This window comes from Scyliorhinus canicula, chromosome 8, assembly GCF_902713615.1.
Source record: "Scyliorhinus canicula chromosome 8, sScyCan1.1, whole genome shotgun sequence".
NCBI classification, from domain to species: domain Eukaryota; kingdom Metazoa; phylum Chordata; class Chondrichthyes; order Carcharhiniformes; family Scyliorhinidae; genus Scyliorhinus; species Scyliorhinus canicula.
Genome location: NC_052153.1, coordinates 160,686,532 through 160,708,905, shown reverse-complemented (window position 1 = coordinate 160,708,905; position 22,374 = coordinate 160,686,532). Strand labels below are relative to the sequence as shown.

The 22,374-nt window shown below is 44.1% G+C and overlaps 1 protein-coding gene across 2 annotated transcripts in view; it reads right to left on the bottom strand.

Moving 5' to 3' along the window:
- Positions 1–22,374, bottom strand: part of tent2 (terminal nucleotidyltransferase 2) — a 111,086-nt gene that overhangs the window by 3,746 nt on the left and 84,966 nt on the right. For both annotated transcript variants that reach the window (XM_038805567.1, XM_038805566.1), the window contains one exon: positions 10,142–10,221. In XM_038805567.1, the coding sequence (XP_038661495.1) occupies positions 10,142–10,221 (80 nt within the window). The remainder of the gene's footprint in view (positions 1–10,141; positions 10,222–22,374) is intronic.

The following is a 22,374-nucleotide window of genomic DNA, read 5'->3' as shown; positions in this document are numbered from 1 at the left end:
ATGCTCATCTTAATGGTCCACCAACAACAACGAAAGGCTGTCCCACCTCCGCAAATCTACCCCGCCCCTGCTCGGCAGGCTGGTGCAAGTCCCGACCAAACCCATGCCACCTGGACCCCCAGATACCAGAAGTTAGTCCCAGCCAGTCGAACGGAAGCACCCCCAACTTAACTCTGCCTCTGGAGGGCCAACCACAAAATAATCGCTTTCCCCCTAAATGTAACTTATAACCCAGAAGGAGCCGAACCTCTTCAATATTTCCATAATGTCCCCTATGACTTGCCCGGATCCCTTATGTACAACAGAAGGTCATCTGCATACAGGGACAGCAGGTGCTCTACCTCACCTCTAACAATTCCTCTCCACTGGTTCGAGGCCCTCAGTGCAGTGCAAAAGCCAATGGCTCGATCGCCTATGCGAGAGGAGATATAGGACACACTACCTCGTCCCACTATGCAGCCGAAATGACCCAGAACTCGGTGGTGTTAGTATGTAAGCTTCCAGATGGGGTTTTGTACAACTGCACACCCACAAAACAAATCCAGGACCCAGCCCAAACCTCTCTAGCACTGCAAAAGAAAAGCTCCATTCAACTCTATCAAACGCTTTTTGTGTGTCCAGTGAACTATTATGTCCGGTTCCGACTGCACTGCTGGGGTGAGAACTACATGGAGTAGCCACCTCACATTGGATGGCAATTTCCTGCCCTTCACAAAACCAGTCTGATCCTGCCCCACTACCTCCAGGAGACAGGGCTCCAATCCCGATGCTAAGACCGTACCCAAAAGCTTCACATTTACATTGCGCAAAAAAATCTGGTGGTATGACACACACTCCATGGGATCCCTATCCTTCTTCAAGAGGGAGATAAACACCTGCCCCAGCGTCTCTGGGCGAGAGCTCCACGCCAGTCCACTGAACATCCCTAACAGCAACGGAGACAGCTGATCCACGAACGTCTTATAGAATTCTACCGGGAACCCATCCAGCCCGGTGCGCTCCCCGCCCGCATCTTTCTCCAGCTCCAACGGTGCTTCCTACTCCTCCCGGAAATCCTCCCCCACCTGTGGGAACTCCAAAATCTCTAGAAACTATAATCTCCCACTTGTCCTCTTGATGGCTCCGACCTGTACAGCCCCTCATAAAAGGTTTGAAACGTTCTATTCACCTTTTCTGGGGCGGAAACAAACCCATTCCCCTGGCACCCTCATCTGCACAAACTTGCTAGCCACTTGCTGTCACCTTAACTGGTGAGCCAGAAGGCGGCTAGCCTTCTCCCATATTCATACAGCATCCCTTTTAAGCGCTTTAACTGGTGTACTGGGACACCAGGTCAAACTGCATTTGCAGCTTCTTCCTGCTTGCCCATAACTCTGTCATTGGTCACTTGCATATTCCCGGTCCACTTCCAAAATCACATCTACCAGCTCCTGATGCTCCTTCCTGGCTCTATTCAAATGTGCCTCATACGAGATGATCTCCCCCACAATCATCGCCTTTAATGCCGCCAACAAAGTGGAGGGCAAGACCACCCCATTCTCATTCAACTCCATTTATTCCTTTATGGCCCTAGAGATCTTCACACTAAACCAGTATCAGCGAACAGTCATACATTAAGTCTCCATCCTATGTGCTGCATCTGACCTGCCTCCAACACCAAGTGTGGCGCGTGGTCAGAAATAATCCTCATCCAGTATTCCACATTCTTCACCACAGGGAGCAGGTTCCTACTCATGGCAGAAATGTTGATCCTCGAGTACTACACCCTCCCCCCCCCCCCCCCCCCCCCACACACAAAAGCCCTACTGTCAAAACATGACTCACCCAGGCCTTCTGCAGCATAGCCTGTTCCTGCAGGTGAGAGTCTCTTGTAGAAACATCACACCGTCCCTTCAAACCCTTTAACCCCCCCCCCCCCCCCCAACTAGGCCCCACATGTTCCAGATGACTAACTTTGTTGGGCAGGGGGGGGGTTCCACTCGCACTCCTGCTTGAGCCAGCCATATGCACCTTGGTGCAATTTTCCTACATCATGTTACAATCTTCCTACGTAAATTCCTTTGTCCCAGGCCCACCTAAGATGGCTTCCAGCCTCATCTCTAGGGTGAGACAAAGATTCCCTTAGTTATTGTTAATTGCAGTGCCTTCGCCTTGTTAAAGGCCGCACACCTCTTCGCCAGCTCAGTCCTAATGTCCTGGTATAATCACTGTGTGCCCATACCAGTTGATGCTGAGGCTCCTTTTTGCCCACCCCAAGGCCTTCTCCGATAATTGAGAAACGGATAATTACCACCCACAACATTACCATCATTCGACCGTGGCTTATGCTGGAGCACCAGATGAGTTCTATCCAACTCTGGTGAGACCAAGGTCTCATCCCCTCCCACTGGCCGAGAAAACATTTCCGAGAAGTACTCAGTCAGTTTTGAGCTGTCCACTCACTCTGGCAACCTCACCATCCTGACGTTCAACCATCTCGATCTGTTCTCAAGATCCTCCACCTTCAGCCTCAGACTCTTGTTGCTGTCTGCCATGAGCAGCAACTCCGCTTCCATCGAGGCGAAACGCCTGTCATGCTGCGACAAGGCCTCCTCCAGACCCATCACCATCTCAACTTGTGCATTCACCACATTCAAGGTCTTTTTGAGCTGATTACGAGTCTCGTTCAGTACCTCCTTGACAATGGCTTCAAATGACGCCTTTATCGCTTTGACCTGCCATTCAAACTGCTATCAGCTTGCCGTATTTTGCCAGCTCCATCACTATAACCAGCTTGGCTAATGTAATGGGTGTGGCAGCCATCGTCCCTCCTTCAAGTTCTTTCGATCGGCTACCATCCTGGGCTTTCTTTACAGTGGGCTTCTTCGTTGAGGCTTTTGGCATGACTCCACTGGGAAACAGTTTACTAACTCCACTAAATGAGTTTGGACATCAAAAACACATGAAAAAACTGGTAAAAGGGATCAAAAGCAAAGACCCTGCTGTGAGCCACCTTTCATGAATCTTGCTTTCACATGATGTCATCAGAAACCCTGCTGGGTTAACATAAAATTCTAACTAATTCACTTTAGGAAGGGAAATCTCCCATCTTTACCTGGTCCAGCCTACATTTAATTCCAGACCCTCAACAATGTGGCAAACACTTAACTGCCCTGTCAGGTTGTTTAGCCAGCCACTCAACTGCATCATACATTTGTACCATCTTACAAAAAGCACAGACCCAGCCCAATTCTGCAGAGCCTGCCTCACTATCAGGGTACCTGTGCCAAAGTTGGGAGAAATGTCCCATAGACAAGGGCAGCACGGTAGCACAGTGATTAGCACTGTTGCTTCACAGCACCACGGTTCCTGGTTCGATTCCCGCTTGGGTAACTGTCTGTGCAGAGTCTGCACGTTCTCAGTGTCTGCGTGGGTTTCCTCTGGGTGCTCCTGTTTCCTCCGGGTGCTCCCGTTTCCTCCCACAAGTCCCGAAAAACATGCTTGTTAGGTGAATTGGACATCCTGAATTCTCCATCTGTGTAGCTGAACAGGCATCAGAATGTGGCGACTAGGGGATTTTCACAGTAACCTCATTGCAGTGTTAATGTAAATCTACTTGTGACAATAATAAAGATTAAAACAAGTTAAGCAGCAATCTGATAACCATAGTCAGAATTATATCCATCGGCCAATGCCCAATTCTCCTCCATCAGCAATCCATAGCATTTTTTGTTCCATCACGAGGACAGGAACCCATGAGGTGGAGAAAATGTTACCCAATGCTGGGTGGTTTGCCAACTGTGATTAAATATATTCCTGGAGGTTTAATCACATGACTTGCATCCATACTCTTGCCATTAGTCAACAACATATCCAACTTCAGGATGCACTACCTTCCTACAACAATTGGGAAGCACAAATATTCATCATTTAATTGGATGATGGTTGACTGTCAACCAAATAACATTCTCCACCCCCCCATTTTCATGATTTGTATATCTGGTAAAGAGGAGAGAAAAGACCAAAAATATATTTTTTGATGTCTTGACGATTTTTATCCAACGTTGCACAAAGCAGTGTTCTGGAGATTGGTTTCCAATTGCTGGAAACTCCAGGGCAATCGTGGACCCTAGTTGTAGAAGCTGGGGTGCGGAGTGACCCTGTAAATATTTACCCATACCTCTAGACCCAGTCAATTGTTGGCAAAAATATATTACCACCCACAATTGAATTAGTTCTCCATATTGAACAAACATTGGCGGGGAGCAAGGACACAAAACGTACTGTGTTGTGAGCTTCAAGATTAAACCTGGTAGGTGCATCATTTTGAATTACTTAGTTGTCAGACTGGTTTTGCAGCAGACTGCGAGAATGTCAACGTCATTAATCGCTCTCTGGTGCACCCATCCATTAAAGCATAAATAAATTGATCCATGTTACATCTTCACACTGAGGACAACTTTGAAGTGTGTGGTACTGCACCAAGATAAATGGGATAGATTAAGTACAACTCTAGCATCTCAAAACTAGCCATCCACGCTGGTGCTGTTGGACCAGAACTGTACTCCCACAATCTGTAATTTAATGGATTTACATATCATTCACTCCTCCATAACTATCAAATATTTTGGTTTTAAAGACAAAATGCCAGAACATTCACCAAGTAAAATATGAAACTTATCACAATGTACTAGAAAATGAATTATGCTTTTGGTTCTTCTCCATTGTATTCTATATCTTACATGTGAAAATTCTGGATTGTATACTTTAAGAATTATTTTGCCAGCAGTGAAAATATTTGAAACAACGTTCACTCTTGTGGTTTAAATAATAATAACAATAATCTTTTATTGCCACAAGCATGAAGTTGCTGTGAAAAGCTCCCAGTTGCCACAATCTGGCACCTGTTTGGGTAAGCCGGTACGGGAATTGAACCCGTGCTGCTGGCCTTGTTCTGCATTACAAACCAGCTGTCCAGCCCAGAGCTAAATTATGACAAACTTACATTTCACTAGTTTAAATTATGACAATATTACATTTCATTAAATCTTAACTGCTCCTCAGGTGCAAATACTTTGGGATGTTTGTGAGTAATTAGATATATGAAATGAAAATCGCTTATTGTCACGAGTAGACTTCAATGAAGTTACTGTGAAAAGCCCCTAGTCGCCACATTCCGGCGCCTGTCCGGGGAGGCTGGTACAGGAATCGAACCGCGCTGCTGGCCTGCTTTAAAAGCCAGCGGTTTAGCCTTGTGAGCTAAACCAGATTAAGATTTGAGTAAGATATTTGTTAGTTTTCTAAGTGGGCATGTCTCTAGAGGAACAGTTTGCTGGTCATCTTTAAAGAATTGTTTCAGATACAGGTGAAGTACACTGCCAGGAGGGATAAAGGAAGAGCAACCAAATCCAGAGATCCTTATATGATGCAGCAGAGAAAGGTGCTTATGACAGATTTCAGGTTGATATAATTCAAGTGCGAATGAGGCTAAATATGGAACGTTTAGAGGAGAAATTAAAGGGAAAATGAGTGGCAAAGAGCAAGTTTGAGAAGAAACTGGTAGCTAACAAAAAAGGGAATCCAAAAGTATTTTAAAGGCATATAAATAGTACAAGGATATGTGACGAATGGAAGAAGTTTTTAATATAGACTTTATATATATCTGTTGCGTTATTAAAAGCCTGTATAAGGTATGTATATGTTGCAGTAATGTTAGTAAAGAACCTAGGTTACGATAACCAGTCTGTGTGTCTGCTAGGACTACAATTAAGATATTGTAAAAGTGAGATAATTAGGCACTTGTTTACCTATGTGGGGTTAGTGGAATATTAGGTATTTTGGATTGTTCCCTGTGGGGTAGATAATTTCAAACAGTGCGTTTGACTTAGGTAATCAGGTTACGGGATCTGAGTGGGATAGAGATGATGCAATTTATGTGAGGAGCAATTAAATAAATCTACTGGAATTCTTTGAAGATGTAATTAGTAGAGTTGACCAGAGAGAACAGACGGATGTGGTTAATTGAGACTGTAGGTTTTCGACAAGGTCTCACGTAGCAGATTATTCGGTAAAGTTAAAGCGCATGGGATGTGGCTGGTGTCTTGAGATGGAGAGAATGCTGGTTCGCAGACAAGGAGCAAAGAGTTGGAATAAATGGGTATTTTTCTGATTGGCAGGCAGGGATAGTCGGGTACTGCAGGGATCTATGTCAGGACTCCAAATGTTCACATTATATATCAATGATCTGGACGAGGGAATAAATGTATTATCTCCAAATTTGCAAATGATACAGAGGGCGAGTAAGTGAGGAGGATGCAGAGATGCTTCATTGGGATTTGGACAGTCTGTGCGAATGGGCAGATGCATGGCAGATACAGTATAATTTGGATAAATGTGAAGTTATCCACTTTGGTAGCAAAAATAAGAAGGCAGATTATTATTTGAATGGGTGTAAACTGAGAGAGGTGGATACTCAGTGAGACCTTGGTGTCCTCGTGCATCAGTCGCTGAAAGTAAGCACGTAGGTACAGCAGGCAATAAAGGCAAATGGTCAAAGAACATTATAGCACAGTAACAGGCCTTTTCGGCCCACCAAGCCTGCGCCGATCTTAATTCCTTATTTAGACCTACTACTTATTTCCTAAATGATCTGTAGCCCTCCATTCCCTGCCCATTCTTGTGTCTACCAAGATACATCATAAACGCTGCTATTGCGCCTGCCTCCAACACTCCCACTGGCAATGCGTTCCAGGCACCCACCACCCTCTACATGAAAAGCTTTCCCCACACATCTCCCCTAAACTTTCCCCCTCTCACCTTGAACCTGTGCCCCCTTGTCTTCCATGCTGGGTAAAGCTCCTGACTATTCACCCTGTCTATACCTCAAGTAATTTTGCAGACCTCAATCAGGTCTCCGCTCAGCCTCCATCTTCCCAACGCTACAATCTGACTTTATTCAACCTCTCCTTATGGCCAACATCCTCCAGACCAGGCAACATCTTGGTAAACCTTCTTTGTCCATAGCATCCATGTTCTTCTGTTAGTGTGGCAACCAGAATTGCACGTAATATTCCAAATGTGGCCTAACTAAAGTTTTATACAACTGTAACATGACCTGCCAACTCTTATACTCAATGCCCCGGCCTCTGAAGGCAAGCATGCCATCTGCCTTCTTGACCACCTTATCCCCCTGCATTGCAACTTTTATGGGGCAATGGACCTGAACTCTCAGATTCCCCTGTATGTCAATGTTCCTAAGGGTTCTGCCATTTACTGCATAATTCACACTTGAAGTTGCTCTTCCTTAATGAATCACCTCGTATTTGTCCGAATTGAACTCTACCATTTTTATGCCCAACTCTTCAATCTATCTATATTCTGCTGTATTCTCTGACAGCAGAATATAGAGGCATCTGCGACGTTGCTAATCAGACATTTTCCTCCAGATCATTTATATATATTATGAACAACAATGATCCCAGCACTGATCCCTGTGGAACACCACTAGTTACAGATCTCCATACTGATAAGCTCCCTTCCAATGCTACTCTCTTATCTCGTGTTGCCAAGCCAAGTTCTTTATCCATCTAGCTAGCGCACTACGGGTCCCATGCGACTCTACCTTTTGTACCAGTCTGCCATGATGGACCTTGTCAAACACCTCACTAAAGTCCACGTAAACAACATGCACAACCTTTCCCTCATCAATTGATTTTGTCACTTCCTCAAAAAACTCAATCAAGTTGGTAAGCCATGACCTTTCCCGCACAAAACCATGTTGCCTATCACGAACAAGTCCATTTGCTTCCAAATGTGAGTAAATCCTGTCTCAGTATCTACTCCAACAGCTTCCCCACCACTGACGTTAGGCTCACCGGCCTATAATTACCTGGATTATCCCCGCTTCCCTTTTTAAACAAAGGAATCTCGCCTGTGGCCCAAAGATGATGCAAAGTTTTCTGTTAAGGCCCCAGCTATTTTCTCTCTTGCCACAGTAACCGGGGATAGATCTTATCTGACCCAGGGGACCTTAATACACCTTAAGATATTCAACATTTCCTCCATCATTATGCTGACATGTCTTAAAGTATTCACACATCCATCCCTAACCTCAACATCCATCATGTCCCCCTCCTTGGTGAATACCGATGCAAAGTACTCATTAAGAATCTCACCCACTTCCTCTGACTCTACGTATAAATTCCCTCCTTTGTCCTCGAGTGGGCTTACTCTTTCCCTAACTACCCTCTTGCTTCTTATATATGTATAAAAGGCATTGGGATTTGCCTTGACCCCAAGTTTACTATTTAAAAGTGCTCATTCTTGCTGGTTGATCAAGTCTTGTAGTCCCTGATTTACTTCATAATTGGGGGTTTATTGCAAACAACCTGTGCCCCATGAATCAATTTAGAACACATTAGAAAGAATGTGAAAGCTTTAGAGGGGTGCAGAAAAGATTTATGAGCATCATTCCAGAGATGAGGGACTTATATGGGTAGATTAGAGAAGCAGGGAGTTTTCTTCTTAGAGAGGAGAAAGTTGAGAGAAGGATGTGTTCAAAAACTACAAGAGGTCTAGGTAAAATAGAGGGAAAACTGGTTTCTACTGGCGTTTCTAAAAACGTATCAATTTCGGACTTCAATATACTCAACAATTGAGCATTCACAGTTCTTTGGGATATGACATTCCTTTGTATGAAGAAACTTCCCTTTATCTCAGTCCAAAATAGCTGACCCATAGTTGGAGACCGAATGGACCCCGAAGATGCTCTGCGGCCTCTTGGAATTCCCAATGCAATTCCTCCATGGGAACTGCCCCAGATGCTTGAACGTCTGATGGACAATCCCCCTGCTCTCATGACCCTCTGGAAAAATCTTCAACTCCTTACTTTAAGAATCGGAGACTTCAGATGGTTCTTACTTTTTATCTTGATAGTTACCATGAAACGTTAGGAAAAAAACCTAATCTTAACACCCGAGTACGTATACAACTGACCCCCCCTCCCCTGCAATCACTCAAATTGAACCCTCTACAGCTACCCACTATGACTCACTCGAGCCCCCAACTGGTCCCCTTGACGCCCAACTTGAACTGACTATCCCCCACCACTCAACTGGACCACCCCGGCTCATCTACCTACTTGACACCTTGTCCTAACCCGCTAGACGATTTCAAAGCATCTTTGGTACATTTAAACTCTACTTACCATAATATGGCAGCTGGTTCTGGGAAAAAAGGGGTGCGGTTTCCAGATGGATTCTCCAAGTTGTTCCCTACAAGGTTTGCTGCATTGGCTTGAATGCGAATGATCGTCTATCATTTTATTTGTCTGATCAGGGTCTCTTGTTCTAAGACAGAAGCCCTGATTCTTACTGAGCCCAGAAGCTCAGCTAAAGAAACTTCCTCACCAATCTGGCAATTTCTGAGTAAGGCACTGAATTTAATCCCTTTACAAAGTAGCTTCACAATTTCCACCATTGATCTTTTCATCCACCTTTCGGTGTACTGCCCAATTCCTAACCTTCCGGTAAAATCGTACGGACTTGAAATAGTCTATTTCTCTCTTCACTGATGCTGCCAGGCCTGCTGAGTTTTTCAAGCATCTTGGATTTTAGTCCTAATCTTACTTGTTCTCTAAGGACCGACAGACATTTGCCTCCCAGATTTGTTTCAATTTCTTCAGTCCAGTTTCTGTTCTGCCCAAAACTTGAAAACACCAAGTGGTTTGAAACCTTTCTGTATAATAGTTATTAGAAATGTAAATTGGTCGTACTAGCAGCTAATACCCTGAAGATAGTCATAAGTACTTTGTTTTGTGGGGATTGGTTCTAATATAACTGGAAGCAGCTACTAACTTTTTATTCACACCTGCTTATTTACTGTGTAGTGAAAATTTAGCACATTAAATAGACATCCAATGATCATTAAAGGAGCTATATAAATCCACATCTATAATTTCTTCTTATTCCCTGATTTTGGATTAACAATGATTATATTTTAATGGTAGCCGTATATAGAAGTTATGCTTTATATTTATTTGTTTCAGAATTTGAATAGGTCCAGCATATTCCATGAAGATGAAATCATCATCGTTTTAATCTTAAATTAAATTGTATGTATATAATGTATATTTTAAAACATTCCCAATCTTTTTAGATTTTACCTGGATAAACTCCTTTTTGATCATGTCAAACTTGCATTTTTCATGGACCGCTCGAGCTGTGTTTGTTCTGTCAAAAGGTTCTGCAATGTCAAAAAATAGACACGAGCTGAACACATTATTTCATTGTTTTACAAACACTTTAGCATAGACAGGCATAAACAAATGATCTGGAACAAGAGCCTTAATGTCCTTGAAAAGATAAAACAGAACGGACAGAGATGGCTTGAGCTTTGCTGCTACCAGAAACCTTAAGAAGTCTTACAACACCAGGTTAAAGTCCAACATGTTTGTTTCAAACACTAGCTTTCGGAGCACTGCTCCTTCCTCAGGTGAACGAAGAGGTACCTTTAACCTGGTGTTGTAAGAGTTCTTACTGTGCTCACCCCAGTCCAACACCGGCATCTCCACACCAGAAACTGTGTGTAATTACGACCTTCTTTTAGAACAGATGCCCTGGAAACATCAAGATCTAGCTTTTGGCACAGCTGGAATAGATCATTATTTGATTTGTTTATTGTCACGTGTACCAAGGCACAGTGGAAAGTATCTTTCTATGAGCAGCTCAAACAGATCATTAGAAAGAAAAAAGGTATCTCTTCATTCACCTGAGGAAGGAGCAGTGCTCCGAAAGCTAGTGTTTGAAACAAACATGTTGGACTTTAACCTGGTGTTGTAAGACTTCGTACATTCCTCACCCCAGTCCAACGCTGGCATCTCCACACCAGAAAGTGTGTGTAATTACGACCTTTTAGAACAGATGCCCTGGAAACATCAAGATCTAGCTTTTGGCACAGCTGGAACAGATTATTGGATTTGTTTATTGTCACGTGTACCAAGGCACAGTGGAAAGTATTTTTCTATGAGCAGCTCAAACAGATCATTAGAAAGAAAATAAAAAGAAAATACATAAAAGTGCAACCTGCCATGATTCTGAACAACATTCCCAACACTCAGCTACCACATTACTAACTATGATACAGATCACTTTATGATGCACTGGACCAGGGTCAGGATGCAACCCTTGAAGCTTTTTCATTCAAAGCAGAAATCAGCAATAACACATACCCAGATAAAAAACAACAGTTCCTCGACTCGATCGAACAGATGCGCTCTCCAGCATTTCCACAGTGCAGAGGTGAAACGGAACAACTGCACTCTTAACATTTGGGAAGCAAGAGTGGAAAAAATGCTAACTGGTTCGAGGTCAACATTACGGTAATGGAACCAGTCATTGAAGCCAAACGGTCCACTCTCATTAATTACAAGAGAGTTCAGAGCGGGATGATTCCGGATGCACCAAGAGCCACTCAAAGGTCCAACAGACTGCTAGGCAGGATGTCAATGACTGCTGTGCCAGAATATTGAGAAGTACTTCATAGTTATGACATAGGGAGTGCTTGGGTCATATATGAAGGCAATAGGATCATCAGCAAAGAAAAATTCTCTATTGAAGACAAAGACAGTGGAGGTCATTACTGACTGCAGTAAACAGTTGGAGAGATGGGTGGAGCACTACCTCGAGTTGTGCTCTACAGAGAACAAGGAAGCTCGAGACACCACAGGAAGCCTGTGTCATGTCAGAGTTGGATATCAAACACAGTAGAAATTTAGCAAAGCTGTTGACTCACTTGCCATGAGCAAAGTTCCAGTTGCTGCCCCTATCCTGCCGGAGCTCAGCAAGTGTGGAAATCAGCACTTCCGCAGCATTTCCACAAATTTCAGTCTCTTCTAGTGAATGGGTAGTGCCCCAGGATGTGTGAGATGCAAATATTGAGATACTATACAAAAGCAAGGGCAACCTTCGCAAATAGAACAATTATTGAGGCATCTTCCTGCTGAGCATTGTGGGAAATGTCTGCCATATTGTTGTAGCCCTGCCCCTAAGCATTCTGGGAAATATAGCCAAGTTACAAGGGACACTACACTATAGCCTGATGGATTCGTAAAAGGCACCAGCAAAATGAAGCCACCAGTAAAACCTGGTGTTAAAAAGGCTAACTCTGTATCAGCATAAGCTGCATAAACAGTGAGAGTCTGCAGTGAAGAACACGATGTACAGTCAGGGAGGGAGCACAGGAGCTGATTGGACAACGACTGTTTCTATGCCTTGGACAGAGAATGATCAAATGCAGTCCCATATATTGTGTTCCTGTGAAGAAATACAACTCCCCAGTGAGTCACGACTAACATTTGTGACTCAAAATCATTGATTGATTAGTGTTATCCTGCGAGTGTATGACTAGAAGCATGAGGTCAAGCGCCGTAAAATCTGTATATGAAGTAGAGGCAAAGAGATTATCAGTGTAACCTCGAGGAACAACATCACACAAGAAAGGAGCAGCAAGACTCCAGCTCGAGGACTGAGTCCAATTCCCACTTAAGCCTGCAAAGTGCAATTGGGTAGTGATATCCTCCAAAGATGTTCGATACATATGAACAGTTTAACATATGCTTGTGAACTTGTTGTGGTTGCAAAGGAAGGTAGAATCTTTTATCTGTTTTCAATGCAGTGCATGATAGAACTCCTCTTATATTAGTGCCAAGCAGTGTGATCTGAATTATATTTGTGATGTGATTTGATTTTAAAGATAAAGTTGTGTCCATCCAATTGAATTGGATTTCTTTTTTGTCATGTGTACCGAGGTACAGTGAAAAGAATTGTTCTGTGTACAATACAGACAGATCATTCCAAAGATGAAAAAAAAAAACATAGGGCATACATAAATACACAATGTACATACACTAAATACACAGGCATCGGGTGAAGCAGGAGTGCATTACTACTCAGTAGAGAGGATTTGTGAAGAGGTCAGATCAGTCCATAGAAGGGTCATTTAAGAGTCTAGTAACAGCGGGGAAGCAGCTGTTTTTGAATCTGTTCTCAGACTTTTATATCTGCTGCCTGCCCAATGGAAGAAGTTGGAAGAGTGCAGGGGCTGGTTTAGCTCACTGGGCTAAATCATTGGCTTTTAAAGCAGACCAACAGCACGGTTCGATTCCCGTAACAGCCTCCCCGGACAGGCGCCAGAATGTGGCGACTAGGGGCTTTTCACAGTAACTTAATTGAAGCCTACTTGTGACAATAAGCGATTTTCATTTTCAAGAGTCAATAAGCCAGATGGGAGGGGTCTTTGATTATTCTACCTGCTTTCCCAAGGCAAATGTTGATTGTAATCTTCCAGTCCGAAGCTACACTAGATGTTTTTAGCCAAGATCTGCAGTCTCACAAGGGCAGTGTTGACCAAGACCCTCACTCCAGTTAATCGGTGCCAAAGACGAACCAGGCCTTGGCATCTATCGTTATGAAGTGCTTCGAGAGGTTGGTCATGAGGCATATTAACTGCATTGGGCAGCACGGTAGCATTGTGGATAGCACAATTGCTTCACAGCTCCAGGGTCCCAGGTTCGATTCCGGCTTGGGTCGCTGTCTGTGTGGAGTCTGCACGTTCTCCCCGTGTGTGCGTGGGTTTCCTCTGGGTGTTCCGGTTTCCTCCCACAGTCCAAAGATGTGCAGGTTAGGTGGATTGGCCATGATAAATTGCCCTTGGTGTCCAAAATTGCCCTTGGTGTTGGATTGGATTGGATTTGTTTATTGTCACGTGTACAGAGGTACAGTGAAAAGTATTTTTCTGCAAGCAGTTCAACAGATCATTCAGTACATGGGAAGAAAAGGGAATTAAACAGAATTCAAGAAAATACATGAGAATACATAATAGGGAAACACAATATATACAATGTACTACATAAGCATTGGCATCGGATGAAGCATACAGGGTGTAGTGTTAATGAGGTCAGTCCATAAGAGGGTCATTTAGGAGTCTGGTGACAGTGGGGAAGAAGCTGTTTTTGAGTCTGTTCGTCCGTGTTCTCAGACTTCTGAATCTCCTGCCCGATGGAAGAAGTTGGAAAAGTGAGTAAGCCGGGTGGGAGGGATCCTTGATTATGCTGCCTGCTTTCCCCCGGCAGCGGGAGGTGTAGATGGAATCAATGGATGGGAGGCAGGTTCGTGTGATGGACTGGGCGGTATTCACGACTCTCTGAAGTTCCTTGCGGTCCTGGGCCGAGCAGTTGCCATACCAGGCTGTGATGCAGCCCGATAGGATGTTCTCTATAGTGCATCTGTAAAAGTTGGTAAGGGTTAATGTGGACATGCCGAATTTCCTTAGTTTCCTGAGGAAGTATAGGCGCTGTTGTGCTTTCTTGGTGATAGCGTCGACGTGAGTGGACCAGGATAGATTTTTGGTGATGTGCACCCCTAGGAATTTGAAACTGCTCACCATCTCTACCTCGGCTCCGTTGATGCAGACAGGGGTGTGTACAGTACTTTGCTTCCTGAAGTCGATGGCCAGCTCTTTAGTTTTGCTGGCATTGAGGGAGAGATTGTTGTCGTTACACCACTCCGCTAGGTTCTCTATCTCCCTCCTGTATTCTGACTCGTCGTTATTCGAGATCCGGCCCACTATGGTTGTATCGTCAGCAAACTTGTAGATGGAGTTGGAACCAAGTTTTGCCATGCAGTCGTGTGTGTACAGGGAGTAGAGTAGGGGGCTAAGTACGCAGCCTTGCGGGGCACCGGTATTGAGGACTATTGTGGAGGAGGTGTTGGTGTTCATTCTTACTGACTGTGGTCTGTTGGTCAGAAAGTCAAGGATCCAGTTGCAGAGTGGAGAGCCAAGTCCGAGGTTTTGGAGCTTTGATATGAGCTTGGCTGGGATTATGGTGTTGAAGGCGGAGCTGTAGTCAATGGGTGGGGTTACTGGGTTATGGGATAGGGTGGAAGTGCTGACCTTGGGTAGGGTGCTTTCCAAGAGCTGGTGCAGACTCGATGGGCCGAATGGCCTCCTTCTGCACTGTAAATTCTATACTCCCGGAATGCCTAGATCCACTGCAATTTGCATAATGCCACAACGGGTCCACAGCAGATGCCATCTCCCTGCCCTACCCTCATCCCTGGATCATCAACATAACAATCAACATAATCTTAATTTCAGCAGTTGTAAGGGAAATGCCATGAACAAAGGACAGAGTCAATGGATCGCTTGATGGAGTGGGCTGTGTTCACGACTCTGTAGTTTCTTACGGTCTTGGGCTGAGCAGTTGCCATTCCAGGCTGTGATGCAGCCAGATAGGATGCTTTCTATGGTGCATTTGTAAAAATTGGTAAGTCAATGTGGACATGCCGAATTTCCTTAGTTTCCTGAGAAACTATAGATGCCGTTGTGCTTTTTTGGTTGTAGCGTCGACGTGGTGGACCAGGACAAATTGTTGATGTGCACACCTCGATTTGACGCTGTCAACCATCTCCACCTCAGCACCATTGATGCATACAGGGGTGTGTACGATACTTTGCTTCCTGAAGTCAATGGCCAGCTCCTTAGTTTTGCTGACATTGAGGGAGATTGTTGTCGTTACACCACTCCACTAAGTTCTCCATCTCCCTCCTGTATTCTGACTCATCTTTGTTCGAGATCCGACCCACTACGTTCGTGTCATAAGCAAACATGTAGATGGAGTTGGAGCCCAATTTTGCCACACAGTCGTGTGCATCTATAGGGAGTATAGTAAGGAGCTAAGGACGCAGCCTTGTGGGGCCCCAGTATTGAGGACTATCGTGGAGGAGGTGTTGTTTATCCTTACTGATTGTGGTCTATGGGTCAGAAAGTCGAGGATTCAGTTGCAAAGTGAAGAGCCAAGTCCTATGTTTTGGAGCTTTGATATGAGCTTGGCTGGGATTATGGTATTGAAGGCGGAGCTATAGTCAATGAATTGGAGTCTGACATAGGAGTCCTTGTTGTTGAGATGCTCCAGTGATGAGGGTAGGTCAGGGAGATGGCATCTGCTGTGGACCCATTGTGACAGTATGCAAATTGCAGTGGATCCAGGTATTCCAGGAGTATGCAGTTAATATGCCTCATGACCAACCTTTCAAAGCACTTCATAATGATCGATGCCATGGCCTGGTTCTTCTTTGGCACCGATTGACTGGAGCGAGGGTCTTGGTCAACACTGCCCTTGTGAGACTGCAGATCTTGCCTAAAAACATCTAGTGTAGCTTCGTACTGGAAGATTACAATAAACATAATCTTCTCAGTTCAGCAGTTGTAAGGGAAATGCCATGAACAAAGGAGACCACTATATATTGCTTTATCAAGCTCACCAATGCATTTGACCATGTGAGCAGAGACAATCTATTGAAACATTTGAAGAAAATTGGCAGCCCACTGAAGCTTTTCAGTGTAATTTCCTCTTTCCATTAGGGCATGAAAGGTAAAATCAGCTATGATGGGCAACATTGGAATCCTTGATATGCACAGTCCAGTCAAATAGGGTTTTGTCCTGGCACTGGCACTCTTTGCAATATTCTTTCCTTTACTCCGTCATATGCCTTCGGATCATCTACTACTTACCAACCAGAACTGATCCTACCCGAGATCCAAGCCAAAGGTGTGGCAAGTCCTAATCAGAGTTGCTCTACATCAATGATGCTGCAGCAATATTCCATACTGAGGAACACCTTCAGTGGCCAATGGACAAACGCCATCATGTCTGTAAAGAGTGTGACTTTTGCATCGCATCAAGAAGACAAATGCCTTGGTCCAGGATGTTGCTATATCAGTTTTGGCAATGTGATTCTGGGGGTTATTGACAGCTTCACATATCTAGGCTACCTGATGCTAAAATCATCAAAACGCATCAAAAAGCTGCAGCCAGTATGTCCAAGCTGAGCGAGAATGCTTTGAATAACAGCAACCTAAGAACACAAAACAGAGTCTGCCAAGCCTGTGTTCTCAGCACACTCTGCTACAGTGGGGAAGTCTTGACAACATGAACATGTTCGGCAGAAGGAACGGCTGAACAGTTTCCACCATCGCTGTCTCAGACATGTCCTCAGCATTTCTTAGCATGACAATGTCACCAACTCAGAGGTCCAGGAGAGTGCTAATTTCATCAGCATATACTCGTTGCTAAACCAACGATATCTGTGCTGGCTCGGCCACATTCATCAGATGGATCATGGCTATCTGCAGAGGGAACTGATCATTTGGTCATAACCTCCTGAGCGTCCATACCTCTGCTCTGCTACAAGGATGCCTGCAAATGAGATACAAAGATGGTGGATATTGACCCTGAAAAATGGGAGACAGTCGCTGACAGTTAAATCCTTTGATGGCTGGCTGTTTGGAAGGGCATTAGAAGAGGCAAAGAGAAATAAAAAGCTAAGCTTATCAAGAGGAGAACCCAGAGAAAAAAAAAAGACCAGAGAAAAAAATAAATAAAGAGGCCAACGAACCTTGCACCTTCTCAGCCCACTATCTTCCTCTGCAGCAAATGACTACCATGCCAGAGCGGTGCATCTGAGCCACACCAAGTGATGCTTAACACAGCTGACCACCACAGTGCGAATCATTGTCTTACGAAACAGAAGGCTGCTATTATGATCAAGTTTTCTTAATTTTGATGGAACCTACATCGCACTATTTGACCATCTCCCATTTTAATTGTACAACTATTGATGCTCTTGCTTTCAACTGCCTGTGTCTTAATCCTCACTGTAACTTTCTACCTCTCCTACTTTAAGATGGATCTTAAACACTTCCCGATTTAACTAAACTTTTGGCCATAGATCCTACCTAATATTGCCTCGAGACCATAAGAAATTTCAGAGTCGTGAACACTGCCCAGTCCATCACACAAACTTGCCTCCCATCCATTGACTCTATCTACACCTCCCATTGCCTTGGTAAACGGGCAGCATAATCAAAGACCGCTCCCACCCGGCTTACTCACTCTTCCAAATTCTTCCATCGGGCAGTAGATATAAAAATCTGAGAACACGCACAAACAGATTCAAAAACAGCTTCTTCACCGCTGTTACCAGACTTATAAACGACCCTCTTATGGACTAACCTGATTAATACTACACTCCTGTATGGTTCACCCGATGCCGGTGTCTATGTATTTACATTGTATTTACAGGGGCTGGTTTAGCTCACTGAGCTAAATCGCTGGCTTTTAAAGCAGACCAACAGCACGGTTCGATTCCCGTACCAGCCTCCCCAGACAGGCGCCGGAATGTGGCGACTAGGGGCTTTTCACAGTAATTTCATTGAAGCCTACTCGTGACAATAAGCGATTTTCATTTCATTTCATTGTGTACCTTCTGCTGCCCCATTATGTATTTTCTTTTCATATACTAAATGATCTGTTTGAGGTGCTCGCAGAAAAATGCTTTTCACTGTACCTCGGTTCATGTGACAATAAACAAATCCATCCATCCACTATGATGATCAAAGTCTGAAGCACCTGGTCTGGTTTATTACACTAAAGACACTGTATAAATAGAATATGTTATGAACAGTTCTAGTAATGTATCCCCTTCTGTGACTATTAATTTTTGTCTGATTGCTCTCCTGAGAAGTGCCTTGGGATATTTTACTACGCTAAAGCTGTTAAATATATCCAAATTGTTATTATAAATTCAGGTCTGGACAGGTACCTACTGGGGTTCAGGTGGCGTCAGTCACTCATTTATGTGCTCTAGTTGCCTCTTGTTTACAGAAAATTATTCTCATTGCTTGCAGTGTATGGAACCCAGGTGTTTAACAAGGAAAGTCCATTGGGATTGGGATCTTGTTCCATGACTTACGTTCAGCTAAATAGTGGGGGGGGTGGGGTTCAGTTGTATGGAAAATTAGAAAATTAAAATTAAACGAGGTGGTGAGATTGCAGGTTAATGATGAGGACTTTAAACGGGTTAAGGGCCGAGAGGTTAGTAAAGTTTCCAGAACATTTAATAAAGCAGAGAGTATAGAAAGTGGCAAGAATCTAACTTCAGGCACAGCAAACAAAAAATAGGACAACAATGAGAAGGGGCAGTCAATGCAGGACTAAGGATGTTATACCCAAATGCTTGGGGTATACAAAACAAGGTAAATTGAGCTCTTTGCGCACATTGAAATTGTCAGGCATGGTATTGTCGGCATCACACAGACGTGCTGCAAGGTGATCAGGGCTGGGATCTAAATATCCAAGGATATATGTCCTATTGATAGGAGAGGCAGATGGGTAGAGGAAATAGGGTTGCATTGTCCGTAATAAATGAACTAAATCGATAGCAAAAAGCAATATATGGTCGGAAGGCGCAGAATTTGGGTGGATAGAGTTAAAAAAAGACCCTGAAGGGAGTTATGTACACGCCCCCTAACAGTAAGTCAGGATATGGGGCAGAAAATAAATCAGGAGAGGCGCAACATTACAATAATGGGGACTTCAATGTGCAGGTGGACTGGGAAAATAGATTGGTAGCGGATCCCAAGAAAAGGAAGGGAATGTCTAAAAGATGGTTTTTTGGAGCAGCTTGTGATAGAGCCCACTCGGGAAACAAGCAATTCTAGATTTGGTATTGTGTGATGGGGCAGACTTGATGAGGGAACTTAAGGGGAAGGAACCCTGGGGGGGGGGCAGGGTTTTTGGTAAGATTTTAGAGTCTATTATTAAAGATGAGATTATGGAGAACTTAGAAGTGCATGATAAAATAGAAACGCGTTAGCATGGATTCGTCAAGGAGAGGTCATGCCTGACAAATCTATTAGAATTCTTTGAGGAGGTAACGAGGACATTAGACAAAGGAGAGCCAGTGGACGTGACCTATTTGGATTTCCAGAAAGCCTTTGACAAGGTACCGCACAGGAGGCTGCTAAGAGCCCATGATGTTAGGGGCAAGGTACTGGCATGGATAGAGGATTAGCTGACTGGTAGAAGGCAGAGAAGGGGAATAAAGGAGTAATTTTCAGGATAGCACCTGGTGTTGTTCCACATGGGGCAGTGTTGGGACCACGGCTATTCACGATATACATGAATGATCTGGAAGAAGGAAGAAGGCTTTGTTGCTAAGTTTGCAGAGGATATCAAGATATGTAGAAGGACAAGTTTTGTTAAGGATGCAGAGATGATGCAGAAGGACCTGGATAGGCTTGGAGAGGCAGTAAAGAAGTGGCAGATGGAATACAATGTAGAAACGTGAGGTTATGGTAGGAAGAATAGAGGTATTGACTATTTTCTAGCTGGGAAAAGGCTTCAGAAACCAGAAGCACACAGGGATTTAGGAGTCCTAGTTCAAGAGTCTCTTAAGGTTAACATGCAGGTTCAGTTGATAGCCAGGAACGCAAATGCAATGTCAACATTAATGTCGAGAGGGCTAGAAACAAGAGCAGGGATGTACTCGAGGCTGTAGAAGGCTCTAATCAGAACCCATTTGGAATATTGTGAGCAGTTTTAGGGCCCGATATCCAAGGAAGGATGTGCTGGCCTTGGAGAGGGTCCAAAGGAGGTTCACATGATCCCATAAAATGAAGGACTTGTCGTATGAGGAGCGGCTGAGGACTCTGGGTCTGTACCCGATGGAGTTTAGAAGGATGAGGGAGGATCTAATTGTAACTTGCAGAATACGGAGAGGCCTAGATAGAGTGAACGTGGAGAGGATGCTTCCACTAGTAGGAGAAACTAAAACCCAAGGGCACAGCCTCAGACTGAAGGGACGATCCTTTAAAACAGAGACATAGAACATAGAACAGTACAGCACAGAACAGGCCCTTCGGCCCTCAATGTTGTGCCGAGCCATGATCACCCTACTCAAACCCACGTATCCACCCTATACCCGTAACCCAACAACCCCCCCCCCCCTAACCTTACTTTTTTATTAGGACACTACGGGCAATTTAGCATGGCCAATCCACCTAACCCGCACATCTTTGGACTGTGGGAGGAAACCGGAGCACCCGGAGGAAACCCACGCACAAGGAGGAATTTCTTCAGCCAGAAGGTGCTGAATCTGTGGAACTCATTGCCGCATAAGGCTATGGAGGCCAAGTCACTGAGTGTCTTTAAGACAAAGATAGATAGGTTCTTGATTAATAAGGGGATCAGGGGTTATGGAGAGAAAGCAGGAGGATGGGAATGAGAAACATATCAGCCATGATTGAATGGCGGAGCAAAATGGCCTAATTCTGCTCCTATGTCTTATGGCCTTGTGTACTCGATTAATCTCTTACCAGTAAGAAGTCTTACAACATAAGGTTAAAGTCCAATAGGTTTGTTTCGAGTTTCGGAGCACTCCTTCCTCGGTGATTCGAAACAAACCTGTTGGACTTTAACCTGGTGTTGTATGACTTCTTCCTGTGCTCACTCCAGTCCACCACCGGCATCTCCACATCAATCTCTTACCAGACAGGCCTAGTTAACATTGGGTGAGATATAATTTGGTTCAGTTTGTAAGGACAAAACAAAATATTGCATGACAATTTTCATTTGGTACCAGAAGTAAGTTTTATACTCTCAGATGATAAGAACAAATATATGCAAGCTGTATTAAAAGGGGAATTTTATTTGACAAATAGATTTCTCTATTTGTCCAATCAAGAATGCAGAGGCAATTTCCCTCTTGCAGGTTGTCAGCTGCACTTCTAACTTCTTTTGAAAGCCTCTTGTTAAAAAGTCTAATTTATAAGACAAGCAGAGATCAAGAAATATGTCAAAACCAAGGTCTTAAGAACATAAGAACTAGGAGGTGTAGGCCATCTGGCCCCTCAAACCTGCTCTGCCATTCAATGAGATCATGGCTGATCTTTTGTGGACTCCGCTCCACTTTCCGGCCTGAACACTATAACCCTTAATCCCTTTATTCTTCAAAAAACTATCTATCTTTACCTTAAAACCATTTAATGAAGGAGCCTCAACTGCTTCACTGGGCAAGGAATTCCATAAATTCACAACCCTTTGGGTGAAGAAGTTCCTCCTAAACTCAGTCCTATATCTACTTCCCCTTATTTTGAGGCTATGCCCCCTAGTTCTGCTTTCGCCCGCCAGTGGAAACAACCTGCCCGCATCTATCCTATCTATTCCCTTCATAATTTTATATGTTTCTATAAGATCCCCCCTCATCCTTCTAAATTCCAACGAGTACAGTCCCAGTCTACTCAACCTGTCCTCATAATCCAACCCCTTCAGCTCTGGGATTAACCTAGTGCATCTCCTCTGCACACCCTCCAGCTCCAGTACGTCCTTTCTCAAGTAAGGAGAGCAAAACTGAACACGATACTCCAGGTGTGGCCTCACTAACACCTTATACAATTGCAGCATAACCTCCCTAGTCTTAAACTCCATCCCTCTAGCAATGAAGGACAAAATTCCATTCGCCTTCTTAATCACCTGTTGCACCTGTAAACCAACTTTCT